The 17305-nt window shown below is 36.3% G+C and overlaps 3 protein-coding genes across 3 annotated transcripts; 2 read left to right on the plus strand and 1 right to left on the minus strand.

The window, feature by feature from the left end:
* Positions 1-173: 173 nt before the first annotated feature.
* Positions 174-7387, plus strand: LOC105685919 (ras-related protein Rab-8A). Its single transcript, XM_012400401.4, has 5 exons — positions 174-1938; positions 2830-2890; positions 3029-3167; positions 3406-3609; positions 3809-7387. Exons 1-5 carry the CDS (start codon positions 1815-1817, stop codon positions 3905-3907), a joined length of 627 nt encoding a protein of 208 aa, XP_012255824.2. The 5' UTR covers positions 174-1814; the 3' UTR covers positions 3908-7387.
* A 1725-nt stretch (positions 7388-9112) lies between these two features.
* Positions 9113-10918, minus strand: LOC105685856. Its single transcript, XM_012400291.4, has 4 exons — positions 10534-10918; positions 10126-10444; positions 9755-9926; positions 9113-9622 (listed from the first exon to the last, which is right to left on the minus strand). Exons 1-4 carry the CDS (start codon positions 10711-10713, stop codon positions 9310-9312), a joined length of 984 nt encoding a protein of 327 aa, XP_012255714.2. The 5' UTR covers positions 10714-10918; the 3' UTR covers positions 9113-9309.
* Positions 10919-11643: 725 nt separating this feature from the next.
* Positions 11644-17083, plus strand: LOC105685849 (sodium/potassium-transporting ATPase subunit beta-2-like). Its single transcript, XM_012400285.3, has 8 exons — positions 11644-11857; positions 11949-12164; positions 14537-14677; positions 15042-15158; positions 15520-15701; positions 15810-15911; positions 16086-16257; positions 16457-17083. The coding sequence occupies exons 2-8, from the start codon at positions 12008-12010 to the stop codon at positions 16567-16569; spliced, it is 984 nt and encodes a 327-aa protein (XP_012255708.2). The 5' UTR covers positions 11644-11857; positions 11949-12007; the 3' UTR covers positions 16570-17083.
* Positions 17084-17305: the final 222 nt, after the last annotated feature.

Here is a 17305-nt window from a genome sequence, read left to right on the forward strand (position 1 = left end):
AAAAGCAAAAAGTAAAGAACCTGAACGATCAGTCAACATTAGAAATTTTCAATCAGATTATTTTCAAGTTGCAATATTTTATTCTATGCATACATATAATAGGAAGTTTAATTTCCAGGCTACCGGCATTCTCATTAATAAAAAAGGGCCGATTTCGGCTGAAATTTATAGATATCTTTACCGTATGTATCGCCATGAATCCACAAATTTGTACGGAGGCCTAAATGGTCACATATCGCAATAAATAGAATTTAACTAATTTCCTGAAAAGTTTCTAAATTTTTAGAAATGGAGTTCGAATCATGGATGAACCATCAGTTTCATTGGTTTTGCGTGTGCAAACCGTGACATCTTCCCCAATTTTCTTTTTTTCAGAAACATGGATCTAAAAATGGTCAGTCATGATTCTCTGCAGAAGATCTCAGATTAATCTTGTATTTTGAGAGTGATTAAAAATTTTCCTAGCGAAATATACGAAATATACGAAATTTTTCCTAGCGTAAATATGCGAAATTTCAATTTTATTTCTCCATATCGCTTGACATATTTCGAATTGCTAGACCGCAGGATGCCCTGTTTATAGGAGTAATAAGTTCAGCTGTCCCATTTGAGCCTCCGCCCTCTCACGTACCCTCGGGACCAGCTGTAGCTCCGTGACCCAGTTATCCCGGTGTGCGTCCTTCGGCGACCTCGCCTGACCCCGATGACCTCGTCGTGAACTTGACCCGTCTCAGCAACCGCTCCATGACGTCGCTGCCCGCCCCAACCTTATAATACGTAAGGGTTGCGCGAACGTAAACGTAGTTGACAAGCCCAGAGATTCAGCAACAAGGGGTGCGACTAGTTGCTAATTGATCGGCTGTCGCTTTACGTCGCGGCTCTTCCGGGGTGCGTGGCACCTGGTTGTACCCAATTTAATTCATTGACGCGAATTATGGTCTGGCTGTTTATGCAAATACAAACATGTAGCTATGTAATTAGTTCCAAAAAAAAAAAAAAAAAATTCAAGTAGTCTGTGAGAATGATGATGATGGTAAATGTAGAAGATAAGAATCAGATTCACATCTTTCGAAATTGTAATACACATCAGTTATTATTGATGGAATTTTCTGTGTGAATCATATTTCGGATCGAAAAATGATTGAAACGGTACATCTGAAGATCATTTGTACTAATGATTCCAGTAAACGCGGTGTCTAGAGAAAAGTTGGTACCGTTTTTTCCCTCCCCTTATATCGGTATCTTGAGAGCTCGAGATGATGTCAAGATGACGACGTGAACATATAATACACGGGTCAGATTTCAAAAAATTCAGGACTTCATCTCAAATTCAGAATTATTCGTCAAAAATGTGGTAATTTTTCTCTTCAGCGGTTAACATGAACCGGGTAATTTTAGTTTCATCCCCTTCGAAGTCTCGATATCTCAATATTTTTCAGTCGCGCGGTAGAACAAAGCCAGATGCTTCCAACGGCGAAGAAGAAAGTTTACCTTTTTTTTTTTAAGTTTTTTTTTTTAGAAGTCGAGCGAGAATGTTCATTGACGAGATGCGCGTTGCGCATTGATACCTGTGCACCGTATCATACATAGGTATATATTTCGAAAAGTTCACCGGTTACTGGGATAGAGATTGAACGTTGTGAAGGAACCCTTAGCCGGGTTGGGCGCAGGTCCCAATCGATTCATCGTCTGTGTAAGACGCGGAGGAGTGAGGATAGCCTCCGTCGACGAGCGGCAACGAGAATACCGTCGCTTCCATCCTGACAACGAACTGCTGGCTGCACCTACGAATATCCCGATACAATAGAGTAAATATGGCGCTGGATTTTGCAGCCACCTACAAAGTTCTTGTATTAGGAGATTCAAATGTTGGTAAAACTTGCATTGTTCATCGTTACTGCGATGAGCGATACTATGACACTTACATATCAACCATAGGTGAGTCGAATATTCCTTTCTGTAAACATAAAATATTTTCGATTGATCAGTTGTCATTTTTTTTTTTTTGCTAAAGCTAATCATGCAATTGCAATATTGTTTGTTTTTCTTTCAGTCTAATCGTCATCCCGTTGCCAATTAAATGATTTTTATCCCGTTCCTATTGCCATCAGTTTGTCTATTTCAAATTCTGTTCTGCGGGGTGGAATTTTTTTTTTTTTTGTTACAGGTACTACACCTATACCGTTTGATGGGTCAATGTTTGCAATGTATAGGTAGTTTCGCGGCGCCTAGCTGTCTGTCGCGAAAGACGTTGTCGCCTACTTCTTAAACTACGCCATTTTGAAAATGAATTTGAATAAAATTTTCAAATTAAAAAAAAACCCTGCACCCTCTCAAAGGACGAAGTTTTATTTCATGCTTTAACGGTCTACGTAAAGGGTTGTTATGGTTCCTCACTGTCGGAACGTCGTGTCGTCGTCGGCACGAATCATTCATTATACCTTATGTAGTTTTAGTAGATTGAATCGTGATGAAATACAGAGTAGTTCAATGAATATTAAATATAGGTATAGCTGTAACCTGATCTTCAACAGCCCGCCAGATTTTCCGGTTTTCTCACCGACGGTCTTTCGTGTAATGAATCGCAATCATATGACTTTGGTTACAGATTTGATAGGGCTGTGACAGACGGATATCAAAGAAAATAGGGATGAATGATACTATGGTGTAGTATCGCCTAAATAAAAAATTAGACAACCCTAGTCTTTTCTAATTTACAAATATTTTAGATCTAGACACATTGCCACCCGCATCTGTGTTTTAACTAAACTAATACGCAAATTTTAATGGTCCATAATGAAATAACAGCAAACAATTTCATTCCTGCAGGCATTGATTTTAAACAAAAAATAATAAACTTGGATGGAACTCCGATAAAACTTCAAATATGGTAAGTGATTTTCATATTCGATCTCGTTGAAAATAATTATAATTTATATCAATGCAGGATATGAGCTAATTTTATATCCATGGATGTTGACCTTACTCACAGTACAATGAACCACATCAACATCATCTTCCGTTTCAGGGATACCGCCGGCCAGGAAAGATTCAGAACTCTTACGACGGCCTACTATCGCGGGGCGATGGGGATCCTCTTGATGTACGACGTGACCAGTATGGAGAGTTTCAATCACCTTTCCTATTGGCTTCGCAATATCCAAGAGGTAGTTATAACGATGAGATAAAGCGAGGGTATATTTACTTGATCCACCGAAAACTGTGAAGAAAATTATGAGACGACTTCAAAGGGTCTATTTCTACATACGAGTATTATCACGTGAAAAATTACAGAGCAGATGTAGACATCATTGCTAAATATTGATCGAGATGTCTTCGGAAGAACCCGTAAAAAAATTACCACTGAATACCTCGGGATTGAAAATTGTCTTTATTTTTTTACAGAACGCCTCCCCAGACGTCGTGAAGGTATTGGCAGCTAATAAATGTGACGCTACTAGTCACAGAGCTGTTGACGCCGCGAGGGGTAATAAAATAGCGGATAACTTTGACATGCCCTTCTTCGAGGTCTCCTGTAAAGAGAATATAAACATAGAGGAAGCATTTTTAACTCTTGCCAGAAGAATACGGGAACAACGGGGTCGTCGGGTAAGTGTAAATAAAGCTTTGAAATTTCGTTCGATGAAAAGTTGATTTTTCTCCCTTCTGTCCGTAAACACCCCGCGCTATGATTATCGAGGTGTATTGGGCTTCGGAGTTGATCTATGTGAGCGTAACGAGCGTTCAACGATTGATTTCACGTTATTTTTTTATTCTTTTTTTTTTTTAATTTTTATATCAAAAAAAGGCAAGCCTCTTCGAAGCGTCGGAGAGAGAAGGCGCGAATCCGGTGATTACAGCCCAGTCGCCATCGCAGCAGGGTGATGCCTGGCGATGCGCGTGTTAGCTGTTCAGCTTTTATCGCCGATTAGCAGCTGGTTCTCCGAAGGCGTTTCCAGAAGGTCGTCGAACGAGGTAGAATGGTTTTATAACGCAAAGCTCATCAATATTACTATAATAATTATATATATGATATGAAAAGGTATCGAGATATTAAGGTAAGGATTTTGTTAGGAACACGACCGGTTATTACTAAGGGTACGAATTAAATACCTGCGAATTTTTTTACGCAATGTGTCCCAGCGATCGGTCACCACAACTGTTCAACGCTGCATCCTCGGACGGCTAAATCCATGATATCAAAGATCAACTGTAATTGATACCTAGACAGAGAAGGAAAGTATTAGGAGAAAATCGATACTGATCGTTAGTCGATATTAACTTGATGAATAATTTTCACTTCTAAAAATGTTGAAGTTATTGGGGTATTCGGTTAGAAACAGCGTTGAAAAATTGTGGAGTCCGGTAATCGGTACACCATGTATAATACGTACAAATATTATAATAATGTAATATGTATGTTGTGAACTTGCGATAATAATATTGGGCAGATGCTATTCTCACGTGAAATTAATTTTTTAATTAAAAATCGACTACGGCTTTTGTCTCCGTTGCGGTATATAATTTTATTCACGATAACTGTGGCTGAAATTTTTTCACTGTATAATTGGTGATTGCACACGTTTTTACCTGGTTATATCAAAGTGAGATAGCGTTTCCCAGTTTTTGTATTGCGATAGTATCAATGAAAATGCAGTTGAGAAGGGACGAAATAAAACAAGAGTGTAACTCGATTTGTATCAAAGTAAAATATTACTTCAAATTCTGTATGGAAGTACTTACATGTACGATGCGATTTGAATTTGACTCTAACATAAATAATTAAATATATATATTTAATGGAATAATCTGCACAAACTGCTTTGAAGGGTCTACGTATATTACATCTAAAAATGAAAAAAATCATAACGCGTCATGTAGCTGCAGAACGTCACATTATCACTGCGCGGTTGTTGTACTCGGAAAATGATGCAAATTTTCGATCGTAAGAAAAACCGAAAAAGTAAAAAGTCTGAGACAGCTTTGACTTTGAAATTTGAATTAGAGCATCAGATTTGTAATTCTTGGATTATGAGTATTCATCTGTTACTGCAGCGCAGTTTTAATTAGCTAATTGCTAGTGCAGAAATACGTATTAGCTACGCTAAATTAAAAAAAGAAAACAAGAAAAAACCAAAAAAAAACGCATCAACATATAGCATTTGTTGGAAAATTGTCATGTAATATAATATAGTTTGTATGCTAATATTGCTAATCGTTGTATCTAAAAGTAAGCCACAAAGTCTTCAAACGCATAATTGTGATCACCAAACTCTATTGTTTAAACTATATACATAGAAATATGTTGCGACTAAACTCCTGAACTGAATCCTACGAATAATTTTATCAGTCTAATCGCAATACCAGTTGAACGTTGATATCTTACTGCAGAAGAACTGTGACATTTACATTTAAAACACTTATGAAAAGCATAAAAACATTTTCGAAAATACTTTTTGAACTTGATAAAGCTTTTTGGACGTTTCGAGGGCGCTCAGAAACCATGCTCAGATTACTTAATAACGCCACAAGTCAAAATTTTTTACGTTTTAGGGCGATAAGTTGGCGATAACTCAATTCATTTTATAAATAGATCAATTTGGCTCGCGGATTCGGATTCCTGAGATTAAAATACTTAGAAATACCATAGAAAACCCATTAAAAAGAATGTTGACTTTTGGATAATACTTCCAGGTGGTACTGTGGACAGACTTTCATAGAAATAAAAAATTTTGGCCCCAAACAAACGCGTGAACATGGGGTGATAGAGAAAGGGCATTTCATTGCATCACTTGCATTTATAGCATCTTATGTTTCCATTAAGCTATCCTGCAATTACGTGTGGCCGGGATTTGTGGAGTCTTGATTTTTTAACAATCTCGACTCGGACCACCCGAGTGGCCACCGAAATTCGTAGATTTATTAATATATTACGAGATGTGCAATACTCGAGATATTCGGTACTGGTATATATTGCTATATCTCGAAAGCAAATGAACGGTAATTGTAATTCAAAATCTTCGTTTTTGCTGGCAGAAACAAAAAAGCCTTTATTGTGCCTATTAAAGAGAAAAAAAAAAGAAAAAAAAAGTAAAGCAAAATAAAGTAAGCAGCTTTGTATAGATGGAATGATTAACTAAAAAATGGCGCAAATAAATTGAATAAAAAGATTTTTGTGACGATTACATGAACGGTACGAAGAAGTCAATTTACCGAACGTATCAGGAAAAAAATAATTGGTGTCCAGCCGCATATTGTACGTTGACTGAAGCTCGGTAGTTTGAAGCTACCTTGCATGCTAATTGATACGCCAGTAGTTTGCGGTTTTATATACACAAATTTGAAAACGAGTATATCAAGTTTCAACCGTTCATGAATTGGGACAAATTATAGATATCTGACGGGCTTTGTATCATCGCAAAACAATGTATTATTGTTGCTTTTGTATATTTGTAACTTACAGCAATTTGTATAAACTCTTCGATATATGACTATCGTCTTAATCTGCTAATAAGCGTTAGCAGCACGTAAAGTAAGATCATTATACTGATTTTACGAAATAGGACAGGTATTGTTTGTAAAAAGATTCAGTTATTTAAAAACCGTCGTTCACGAATATTTTGTTTCATCTATTTTGTTTAAAAACTCATTTTTCCTGTACGCACAACGATCGATTTATCAATAGTGATAGTTGTTTGGTTTCTCTATGGCGACGATAACTGATAGGTATAAGGTGTATAGGAGTAATTGGAATGTTCTCGTACGTAATTCATGGTTTAAATAAAAACGCTGGTTCGTATCTGACTTACGCCCCGTAGGGAAAAATTTGTTCTCGTGAGCTGGTCTCCGGAGATGTGTTGATAATTTGTTATGAAAATTTGGCAGTTTTTATCTGAACGTTGCATATTTATTATTGAACTGAATTATTTATATTTTTCAATATGTTACAATCTTTTCGAATATGCTGGGGTATTAATTGATCCAGTCTTTGAAATCGTGCGAATTCAAATTTAAAATCCTTGATTGATACTATAGACTTTTCGGGAGTTTCCTATGCTTATACCTTATACAACAATAACTTACGTGTGACAATGTCTCTGGGATTGGAAAAGACCTAGCTCAGCTCATGCCATACGCAAATTAAATTTTGTCAGTCGATTTTTGGAAGATTTTCATAGATTAACCATGCATTCGCACGAGCCTCGATTAGTTTTCGAATTATCGATAATCATTGGCTGAAGTGTCGGCAATTTGTATGTAAAATGTATCGCCATACTGTATCAATTATTAGGGTAACTATACGTTTGTAACATTTCAGTTAATCACTTTTTAGGATAACTTGGTGTTTCGATGGATCATAAATAAAGAAGCACACTTTTTACCTGTATGACAAAGATTCATTTCGTTCTCCTATACCCATGTTTATCAGTCAAGGTGACTAAGCTCATCGAGTTGATTTATCAAAATTCTGCATATCCCTCTATATAAATGAAAAAACCTTGTACGAAAGACAAAAAACAATCAAAATCGACAATTTTTACATCTTTCCTATGATTTTTGATCGAAAAAACAATTTTATTGCTGGAAGTACCCTACTTGATTAATTATTTATTCAAAAAACGAGTGGATTACCTCAAAATATCAAGTAAAAAATTTTTTCCACCTAATGATTACTCGATCGATTGCATGAGTAGATGATTTTGGCTTTCAGATTTGGATTCCCAAGCTGATTATATGTGAGATTACTCTTCAAGAACCAAAAAAAAATTCGATTTTTGAGCAAAAAATAAATCATTGTTTTCATTAGGTTTAATATGCTTTTCTTACGTATTTTGATCCCAGGAATCCGAATCTGGAAGAAAAATTGATCTATCTCTAAAATTGACCGAGTCATCGGCAATTTTCAGCTTTTTGGGGTCACAAATAAAAAATTGATTTTTTAGTCTATCTTCATGTAATTTGAGCTCAGGAATCCGAATCTGAAAGGAAAATTGACCTATCTAAAAAAATGACCGAGTTATCGCCGAATTATCGCATTTTTTGGCATAAATTTGAGGATATCTCGAAGGGAAAAAATCGTAGCTCAATTTGGACAACGGATTCGTGTTCCTGAGGTCAAAATACATAAGAAAAGTGCCATACGATCAATTTTTTAAAATAAAAAATTTTGGTCAAAATTTGAGATTTTTCCAAGGGGTACCCCTTACGATTTTTTCAAATTTTGGCCAAAAATTTTTATTTTTTAAAATTGATCGTAGGGCACTTTTCTCATGTATTTTGACCTCAGGAACACGAATCCGTTGTCCAAATTAAGCTACGATTTTTTCCCTTCGAGATATCCTCAAATTTATGCCACAAATCGCGAAAAAATGGGGATAACTCGGTCATTTTTGCAGATAGATCGATTTTTCTTCCGGATTCATATTCCTGAGCTCAAATTACATTAAGATACATCAAAAAATCAATTTTTTATTTTTGACCCCCAAAAGCTGAAAATTGGCGATAACTCGGTCAATTTTAGAGATGGATCAATTTTTCTTTCAGATTCGGATTCCTGAGGTCAAAATACGTAAGGAAAGTGTAATACAATCAATTTTTAAACTGCTCTACTTTTGTCCCAAAAATCGATTTTTTTTTTTGGCTTTTCAAGGGTAATCTCACGTATAATCAGTTCAGGAATCCAAATCTGAAAGCAGAAATCATCTACTCATGCAATCGATCAAGTAATCATCAATTATTCGCTGTTGGGAGCAAAAAAATTATAAGACATATCGATTGGTTTTAGTCGTAGACCCACTTTGATTCATCGCAATCCATGCATGGGTCAAAATATTCGAATTTCTCGGTCTACGAGGGAGCCCGAGCTTTGCTGGAGTCAGGTAGCCAGCAGCGTAGCGCTTTGTTGTGAGACGTCACCTTCAGGGCTGAGCAGAGGTGACGCCCCACAACAAACCACGCGCCTGTGGCTACCTGACTCCAGCTAACAATAAGCTCGGGCCTCCTCGCAGACCGAGAAGATTTCTCCAAGGGGTACCCCTTACGATTTCTTCAAATTTTGGCCAAAAATTTTTATTTTTCAAAAACACGTATCCGTTGTCCAAATTGAGCTACGATTTTTTTAATATAAAAGTTTATTGCAATGTATATACAAATAAAAACAAAATAGAATCAACACTGTATATACAGATAATATTACAATTATATATATGATAACAATCACATCATTCAATTCAATAGAATTGAAGAAATTAATTAGTAGCTTGATTCGTTAACTCACCGAACAACATCTAATGGACTAACATGCAATGACTAGATAATGTAATCGTAAATATTCCGCGATTCTTTAATTTTTTTAGTCTTTAAACTCGGCGGTACAGGTTGAAATAACGATGAGTTTACCACGTTGTTTGTTATAGATCGTTTTTTAGAAATCGTTTTATTTGTTATTGATTGATCACTTGCATCTTGTACATCAATTTCAGCTTTTAGTGCAACTGAGTCCAAATAATTTTCATTTTTCGCTGCTTCGTTGTTGGTATTAACTTCAGCGCGTAATTCGGTGTCTAATGCATGTATATTTTCCACTTTCACATTTAGGTCGGTTGCCACAGAATTCGTCTCTCTAAAAATAACACAGTCAAGCCAGTTCTTGATGATTTTCAGTTAATGCTACAGGGTTTTTCATGTGTCTAACTTTGCTGCTCATGTGTAGTTTTATCGAAATATAGAAATCTTACAAATGACTAGTACCCACCTCGTAGGTCTGTGATCATTATCTATTAACGATTCGCATTTTTTTGAATCATTGTTGAGCTCTACCATTAATTGGAACGCGTTAATGTGATCGATTGATGATAGTAAGCTACTTTTAGCCGGTAACTTGCTTTTGAATATGTCTTCATTCCAGGGCACTGTTTCAATATTTTCTGTGGAAATAAATGGTACAGTTAATGGTTAAAAGCCGTCAACAACAAGAAAATAAGTAGCGTGACATATTGATGATAGATAATCATTTTGTAGAACAGGGTTATGAGATTACAGGCCTCATAAATGAGAAAGAATATCAGCTGATCACTCCTTAGATTGAATTTCATCAAGCTAGAAATATCGGGAACATTCACTCACTCCTAATTAACTCAGCGCCGCTCAATTTGTACTCTAAAAGTTCTTCATCCTTTTTTTTAATCGTATCTAACATAATGTGATGTCTACGATGTAATTCCATCGAGGATTGGCACAAGGGTTTTGTAATTTCATTCCAGAAATGTTGTGGACTACCTTTAGTCAAATTAATAGTAAATTTGAATGCGACACCATCTATAATACTTTCCAGTCTAATCTCATCCAAAGACTGGTCAGTAGCATGTTTGGGTATGTCATTCAATATATTGTCAAGAGTTTCTTCAATATCGAATGAGTCCAGATCCAACAGCACATTCAATGACTGAAAAATAAGAGGGCAACATTTTAGGCAATAACTGCTCACAAAAATGACTTGAATAGTAAGAGGAAGAAGAAAGTCATAATCTTCACCTGACATCGTGCTAGTGCGATATCTTTTGTTATTGTTTCAATCCAGATTTCAACTAGATTTGTCATGAATATCTTCCAACCTTCCTTCAACGATGATGTTGATATCACATATTCTTCGCCATGTATTTTAATATTCCTCCACTTTCTTTTGTAATCTGAATAATTGTAACGTCCTGCCATACCAATGCTCGCTTACCAAATGTTTATAGTACTTGCAAGTACTAACTCGTGTACAGAATTCGTTGGTGTGGGTTACCAAGTACCAAGGTACTCTTGGGGCTCACAAGTTGACTGAAAAATCCTCAGTCAACGTCACAGTACCTGTGTTCTGTCAGTTACTTGACTGAAATTAGACTGAAATAGAACTGGTAGCGCCCAGCTGTGGTGACTTACCGAAATCAACTCGAACTTGTCGATTTAAAATTTCAAACTTCGAGATTTCGAATCTTAAACTTCGAGATTTTTGAATTTCAAACTTCGAGATTTTTGAATTTCAAAATACCGCAACACGATGTTATCAGTAATAGACATGAGGAGAGATGCGATTCAACTTTTGCAAAGTACACTGAGTAAAATACGAGTTACTCAATGCAAACGACAATTTGATATCTCTTTTGATTAAAAATTTACCGTCTGTAGATTTGTCTTCAGTCAAAGGAACGAGTGAGGATTTTAGAATACCGATTAGTTTAAAAATGAGTTATTTTCAAAAATTAGGAAAAAAGTATCGAGAAATAATAACAATTCCTGAAAATTCAAATTTTTATTGACTTACTTTCACGAACAATTCAAACGAGGTAAAAATAATTATGATTAACATCTTATCGCAGAATGAATGGAGATCAAAATTTGTGGGAAAGAAATAAAAAAGGCCGCTTATGACTAATATTTTCACCTTCACTGATCTCCATGGAACCAGCTGGACTTTTACCGGTCCCGCAGCACAGTGCCTCGTGGCTAGCGCACACACAGTGAAGTATAAAAAAAAGATCATATGGATTGTTTTTTGTAGCGGTTTTTTGCCTTTCCTTGGTGACCCTGAGAGACTCCGATGACTGAACGCCGCATGCTGTAAACTGTTAGATGCCGGACCGTAGTCTGCGGTACTGGAAAATAGCGGGGATCGAGAAGAACAACCGGCTATTCTGCCAGCACTTCTATTTGCGTTTGGAGTTGCTCGGCGTATGTTGCGCTCGTGAATCGCGATAAACGCGAGTCGCATGGTTGCCTGAGTTTGCTGCGGTGAGCTCGACTAGTAGATAAGTGTTTGGCATTCGTTGGCTTTGGCTCGTTTTGAGATGTCAGTGATCATCCCACAATAAAGGTATGATAGCAACTAAGGATGGAAGTTTTCTACAGAAAATAAATCTATTTGAATCAATAATTGCACTAATATATTTCAATCTGTATTGTAGGTGATCTGATTTGCTGTAACTTCTTTCCTGTTCGCTGTAATATTGGCTATCTAAAAACCATGAGCATTCCTGGAAAAAGGGTGGAAGATTGTCACTATGAATTTGAGGACTCTACAAGAGGTCCACCCAAAATTCTGGGAAAATGGGAAGCTTTACGTCTCGCAGTTTATGATGGCTCAACCGGAAAATTTTTGGGACGTACCCGATCCAGTTGGGGTGAGTGTCGATTTTCATTGATATCTGAATTCAACCGAATTGCAAATATAATAAAATAATGAACATGACGAAAACAAGCGACGATGATCGATGACAATGACGAATTGATGTAAATCATGATGATTTTAATTACGCGCATCCTGATAAAGGTCATATGAATGCGTTTGTAATATCTTTCGAAATTAAAATATCATCAACGGTCGTCAAATTTGCATCGGGAGATTATAATCTCTTTCAACATTGTGTGGATAGAAATTTGCGCAATTATGGTTCACGATTGCTGATAGGTGTATTTTGTAACTGTGGAACAACAGTGTACTTTATTTGAAGTGCGTTGACATTGGTTGTTGCAGGTAGAACACTTTTAAAATATTGTCATTGAAGATTCTGTTAATTAGCGGACGATACCTCCGTGAAACATGCCCCAATTTTACGGTAATCGAACAAGAAATGGTCACATACAAATTGAGGTACTTTCAAAGTAATTATTCGTCACTATGAGATTTTTTAATTCTAGACTTTGCAGTCGATCTTGATGGTTCTCTCGTTCTTCAGCTCTATGTGTAGCTTTTAAATCGTTGGACTACATAACAATCTTAATGCACATATACATAGAAGAAGGCGGGGCAAAGTGGGGTACCCCAGAAATTCTGTAATTTTTTTCCTTCTAAATGATCACAAAGGACATCAACATTATTCTGGATTTAAAAATGTCTATTTTTTTTTTCTCATCGTAACTGAAAATCTTTCTCGTTTACTTCAATTAAAAATAAGAGAAAGAAGTTTCATCGTGGTTAAGTTTCACAAAGCTCGGGCTTCTCCAGTACCCCGTTTTGTGCCTCATTTCCTTATACTTAATTTAAAAAACTCCGCAGTTATCTATTAATAATTATCGGCATATTTCTTATAAGTTTTCCGAGGAAACGCTTCGATCGATTTACGCTCGATATTTTAGCTGTGTAATCAGTTCGTAGAAAACGACAAACTAATATATTGCCAGCGCGGTACCTAAGGTTTAGCAATACCTATCTTGGTACACTAGTTGGTTATTTTTAGTCTACGAAAACTGGTACGACGGTCGCGTGCTTATACTTACAATTTTGCAGTAGGGACCCGTATCACGCCTAAAACACCCAAATCCAAATTTTGCTTACAGTTTTCATTTATTGTCTGATGTACAACTACACCAGCTCACATCTACATGTCGTCGACATTAGTCAATGTCACACTGTGCAATTTTCGCTGAAGCGTTTGACGGTATAAAAATCGAATGAAGTTGATGAGGTCGGTTATTGTACTGCGTAGATTACGCGATGGAATCTGTTAGCTATTATATTACAGAAAAAAGTGAGCCATCTTTAATTAGTTCACAATTCTGTTATATCTGACGTTTTCAAAATTCACCTTTATATTCTGAATAGAGTCTACAATAAGTCGGGTTCATTCTTCGAGTACAGATAGATCGTAATATCGTGTCTGAAACAACACAAAATTAGGAAAATTAAACTTATTCACTGTCTGGAGAGACGATCGTCATGATCATTATGCGATGATGAAAAATAACAGGTACTTATACCTAGTTCCATTTACGTTACAGCAAACACGTATTGAGAAATGCTCATTCAATATTATCAGCTAATTAACTGATATCTATTGTATACGGTGCACGTTTCAGTCTTGGCCTCCGCTATCTATTCGTATAGTATATAAATGCAAGGCCCTTCCATGACTCATACAACACAAATGAAAAACGATACGTGGTACATTATATCTACGATACTCGGTAATGCATACCATTATACATAAGTATATCGCAATTCCATCATGCAATGATAAATTGCGTCCGGCCCTGCGAGGTTCGACTAAACAACATTTTTATGAATCTTTTCACGTCATTGTCAAACACATAATAATATAGTTGGATTAAAAAGGAACCGCCTGGTGAACAGCACTTAAAAATTCGGAATATTTAAAAACCTTTGCAAAATAATTCAGAAGATCAATACTATTCTGAAATAATCGATTACGCCGTGTTCTTGACCTGATTAAAAAAGTACGATAAGGTTGGCATGGAACCGACAATCGGTTGCTTTGTGATCATGGATATGCCAGATTGTTGACATAATATTTTATAACATGAGCCATGGTTATGTAATCACAATATGCGGATATGGTCCCACATAATATTCTATTACATTAATTAAGTACGGATTATGCGAAAAATATCCGTGTGACAAGTTGGAATTAATTAATTTAGGTCATAAAGTGACGACCATCGCGAAACTTGATATTTATGAATACGTTATCCGGCAGGTCTAATTTATATACTGGGAAAAATCATGATATTATATGACCTTTTCAATTTGTTCCAGGTGTCGTTGGTCTATTTTACTTGGTCTTCTTCAGTGTGCTAGCCGTATTCTGCGCCATTTGTTTCGAAGGCCTAATGTTGACTATAAATTTGCAACGGCCAAAATGGATTCTGGAGGAGAGTATCATCGGTACAAGCCCCGGTACGATAGTAATCGTCAATTGAAGATTTCTATAAATACAACAAGAGAGTAAAATAATATAAACTGCACACATTATCTGTACATCGTTTCAATCAGGTAGTCACGACGTCCTTGGTTTTGGTGATGATTGTTTGATGGATATGTGCCAACTTATAATTAAATAATTACGTGAATGCTCTATGAAGAATATTTTATTCATCGAATGATAATTTCTGTCATTTGACCATACGATAATTCCGCCGATTTATATACAGTACGACAAACTAATGGTGGATTAAAAAAATGAATGTATCATAGTTATGACGAGAAATAGTATTTACAGTACGAACTGCACCTGGTAACGATTTTCATCTTCATTTTTCAGGTCTTGGTTTCCGGCCTATTTCGGATAATACAAATGAAAAATCTCTAATTTGGTACAATGCAACAAATCAAACGGAAGTCGCAATTTGGACGCAGAGAATTGATCAATTTTTAAATGGTAAGAATTTGTTTTAGCCATCAGATATGTTGTGATACAATTATATCAGAGATCGATATATGGAGTTCATAGTTGAGGAGATGACGCAGTGGTTCCTTATCAACTGAGATTATTTCATGACAGTTTTATTAGAAATATTGCTCATCTAAATTATGAAAACTATTTTTCATGTGGCATGGAATGATCACGAGCCAAAAAAGTTCCTCTTTTCAATCCATATATCGTGGCCCCCAAAGTCCAGCTAACACATGTATATAGATTATTTCATATATGAAGTATACTCGGAAATTTTGCCATCAACATTTCAGACTTTTTCATCAACATAAGTGTGTAGGCGATACGAGTTCTGTTCAATTTTCAGTCTACCAAAATACTTCGCTGTTCCCCGACCAAGGTCAACACCGGCAAGACTGTAGCGACACAGAATTGCCAGAGCCAGGAAAAGTTTGCGCCTTTAACTTCACCGATTGGGATGTTTGTGCCCCAGGTGGAAGCTACGGATACAATGATTCAACGCCATGTTTCTTCATCAAACTTAACAGGGTATGCATATCATTACATTTACGGACTGTTTACTTTCCTATATTTTTTTATTCGCCGAAAACTACATCAATATTTATTTAAACTGATTTCATTCATTTCATTTCAAAGATATATGGATGGACACCAGATTACTACACTAACGATGAAACTTTACCTGAAGATATGCCTCGAAGTCTAAAAGACCATATAAAATCCATCAACGGTTCCTCGGTGAGTATATGTTTGTTTGTAGAATAATAAAAATCTTACCAAATTATGCTGATGTGGGCCAAAATTGGAAGCGACACCGTTTTGTGCGACTTCCTTTGAAATATCGGTGGGCATTCTTGCCCCGATCTTATCCAATTTTTGTGATTAAAACCGTTCTATCCCAATCACGTACAGTTGAACAGCGTGTGGATTACTTGCAGTGGTCAGAATCCAGCTGACCGCGAAGTTATCGGAGACATCGAATACTTTCCAAAGAATGGGCGGCTTCCTGGCTATTACTACCCGTACACAAATATACCGGGTTATCTCAGTCCTTTGGTGGCCGTTCATTTTCCCAAAGCTGCGAGTGAGTAAATTTCCGCATAGATTATTTATTCAACTTCGGCTTCGTAGTTAAAAATAATTTGCGGAGCATGTATGCGTACAACGGAAGTGTGGCGTGTTTTACACTCTCACAAAGAACCGGCAGCTGCTCATATGCGACGCTTTTTTCGATGAATTATAACTATGTGTAATAGTTTGTTCATTTCTTTGATTTTTTTAAGAAAACATCATAATCAACGTCGAATGTCGAGCATGGGCGAAAAACATTCGATACAACGGCGTGAGTTTGACGCGAGAAGGATCCGTGCACTTTGCATTTATGATCGACTACTAGTGCTGGTGCTGAAATTCTATTAACGAGGCTGCAAGATGTGGCAGAAAACTCTTTGAGTAACATATTGAGGATTCAGTTTCATAGTTTCGTACGGTGGAGGAAATACGTTATCGCAAATGGTATTTCAACTTGTACATATACTATACGCCGAGGAAAAATTTTTCTACGAGTAATTTACCGATTTAGTTTGCTGAAAGAATCTGTCAGTGAAATACACAAGGTAGACACTTTCTACCCAGACAACACGTATACCACATTAAATAAAATCCCATATGTTAAAAACTCGTTGTGGATCGATTTCAACGATACAGTCCCTTTCCGTAGAATAATGGAGGATAGCTAGCTCTAGCTAATGAAGGCTTCTTGTAAGAGAAATGAAAGTTGTTATAGAATAATAACGAATAGAAGAAAATTACATCAGAAGGCTTTTCGTAAAATACCAAAATTGTAAATGTTGTGTACATTCTGCGTGTTAGCAATAAATAAAGTACATTTTACAAATTTTATAAACCAACTTCAAGAACTTCGAATTACTGTAAGATTCATTCAGTTAGATGTGGGCTGGTTGCCCTCCTTGAACTGAATTGACTATCATCAACTTCTTTGTACGTAAATAGTCGTTAGAATCGTATTTGCAGATAATATTGTGGAAAAGAAAGTTTCTTGCTTTTAAATCATAAAGCTCTTGAGCTCGAACAAAGAGGAGGCACGAGCCTGCTTTCGGAAAGGCAGTTAT

Source organism: Athalia rosae, chromosome 5 (assembly GCF_917208135.1).
Source record: "Athalia rosae chromosome 5, iyAthRosa1.1, whole genome shotgun sequence".
In the NCBI taxonomy this organism is placed as follows: Eukaryota; Metazoa; Arthropoda; class Insecta; order Hymenoptera; family Athaliidae; genus Athalia; species Athalia rosae.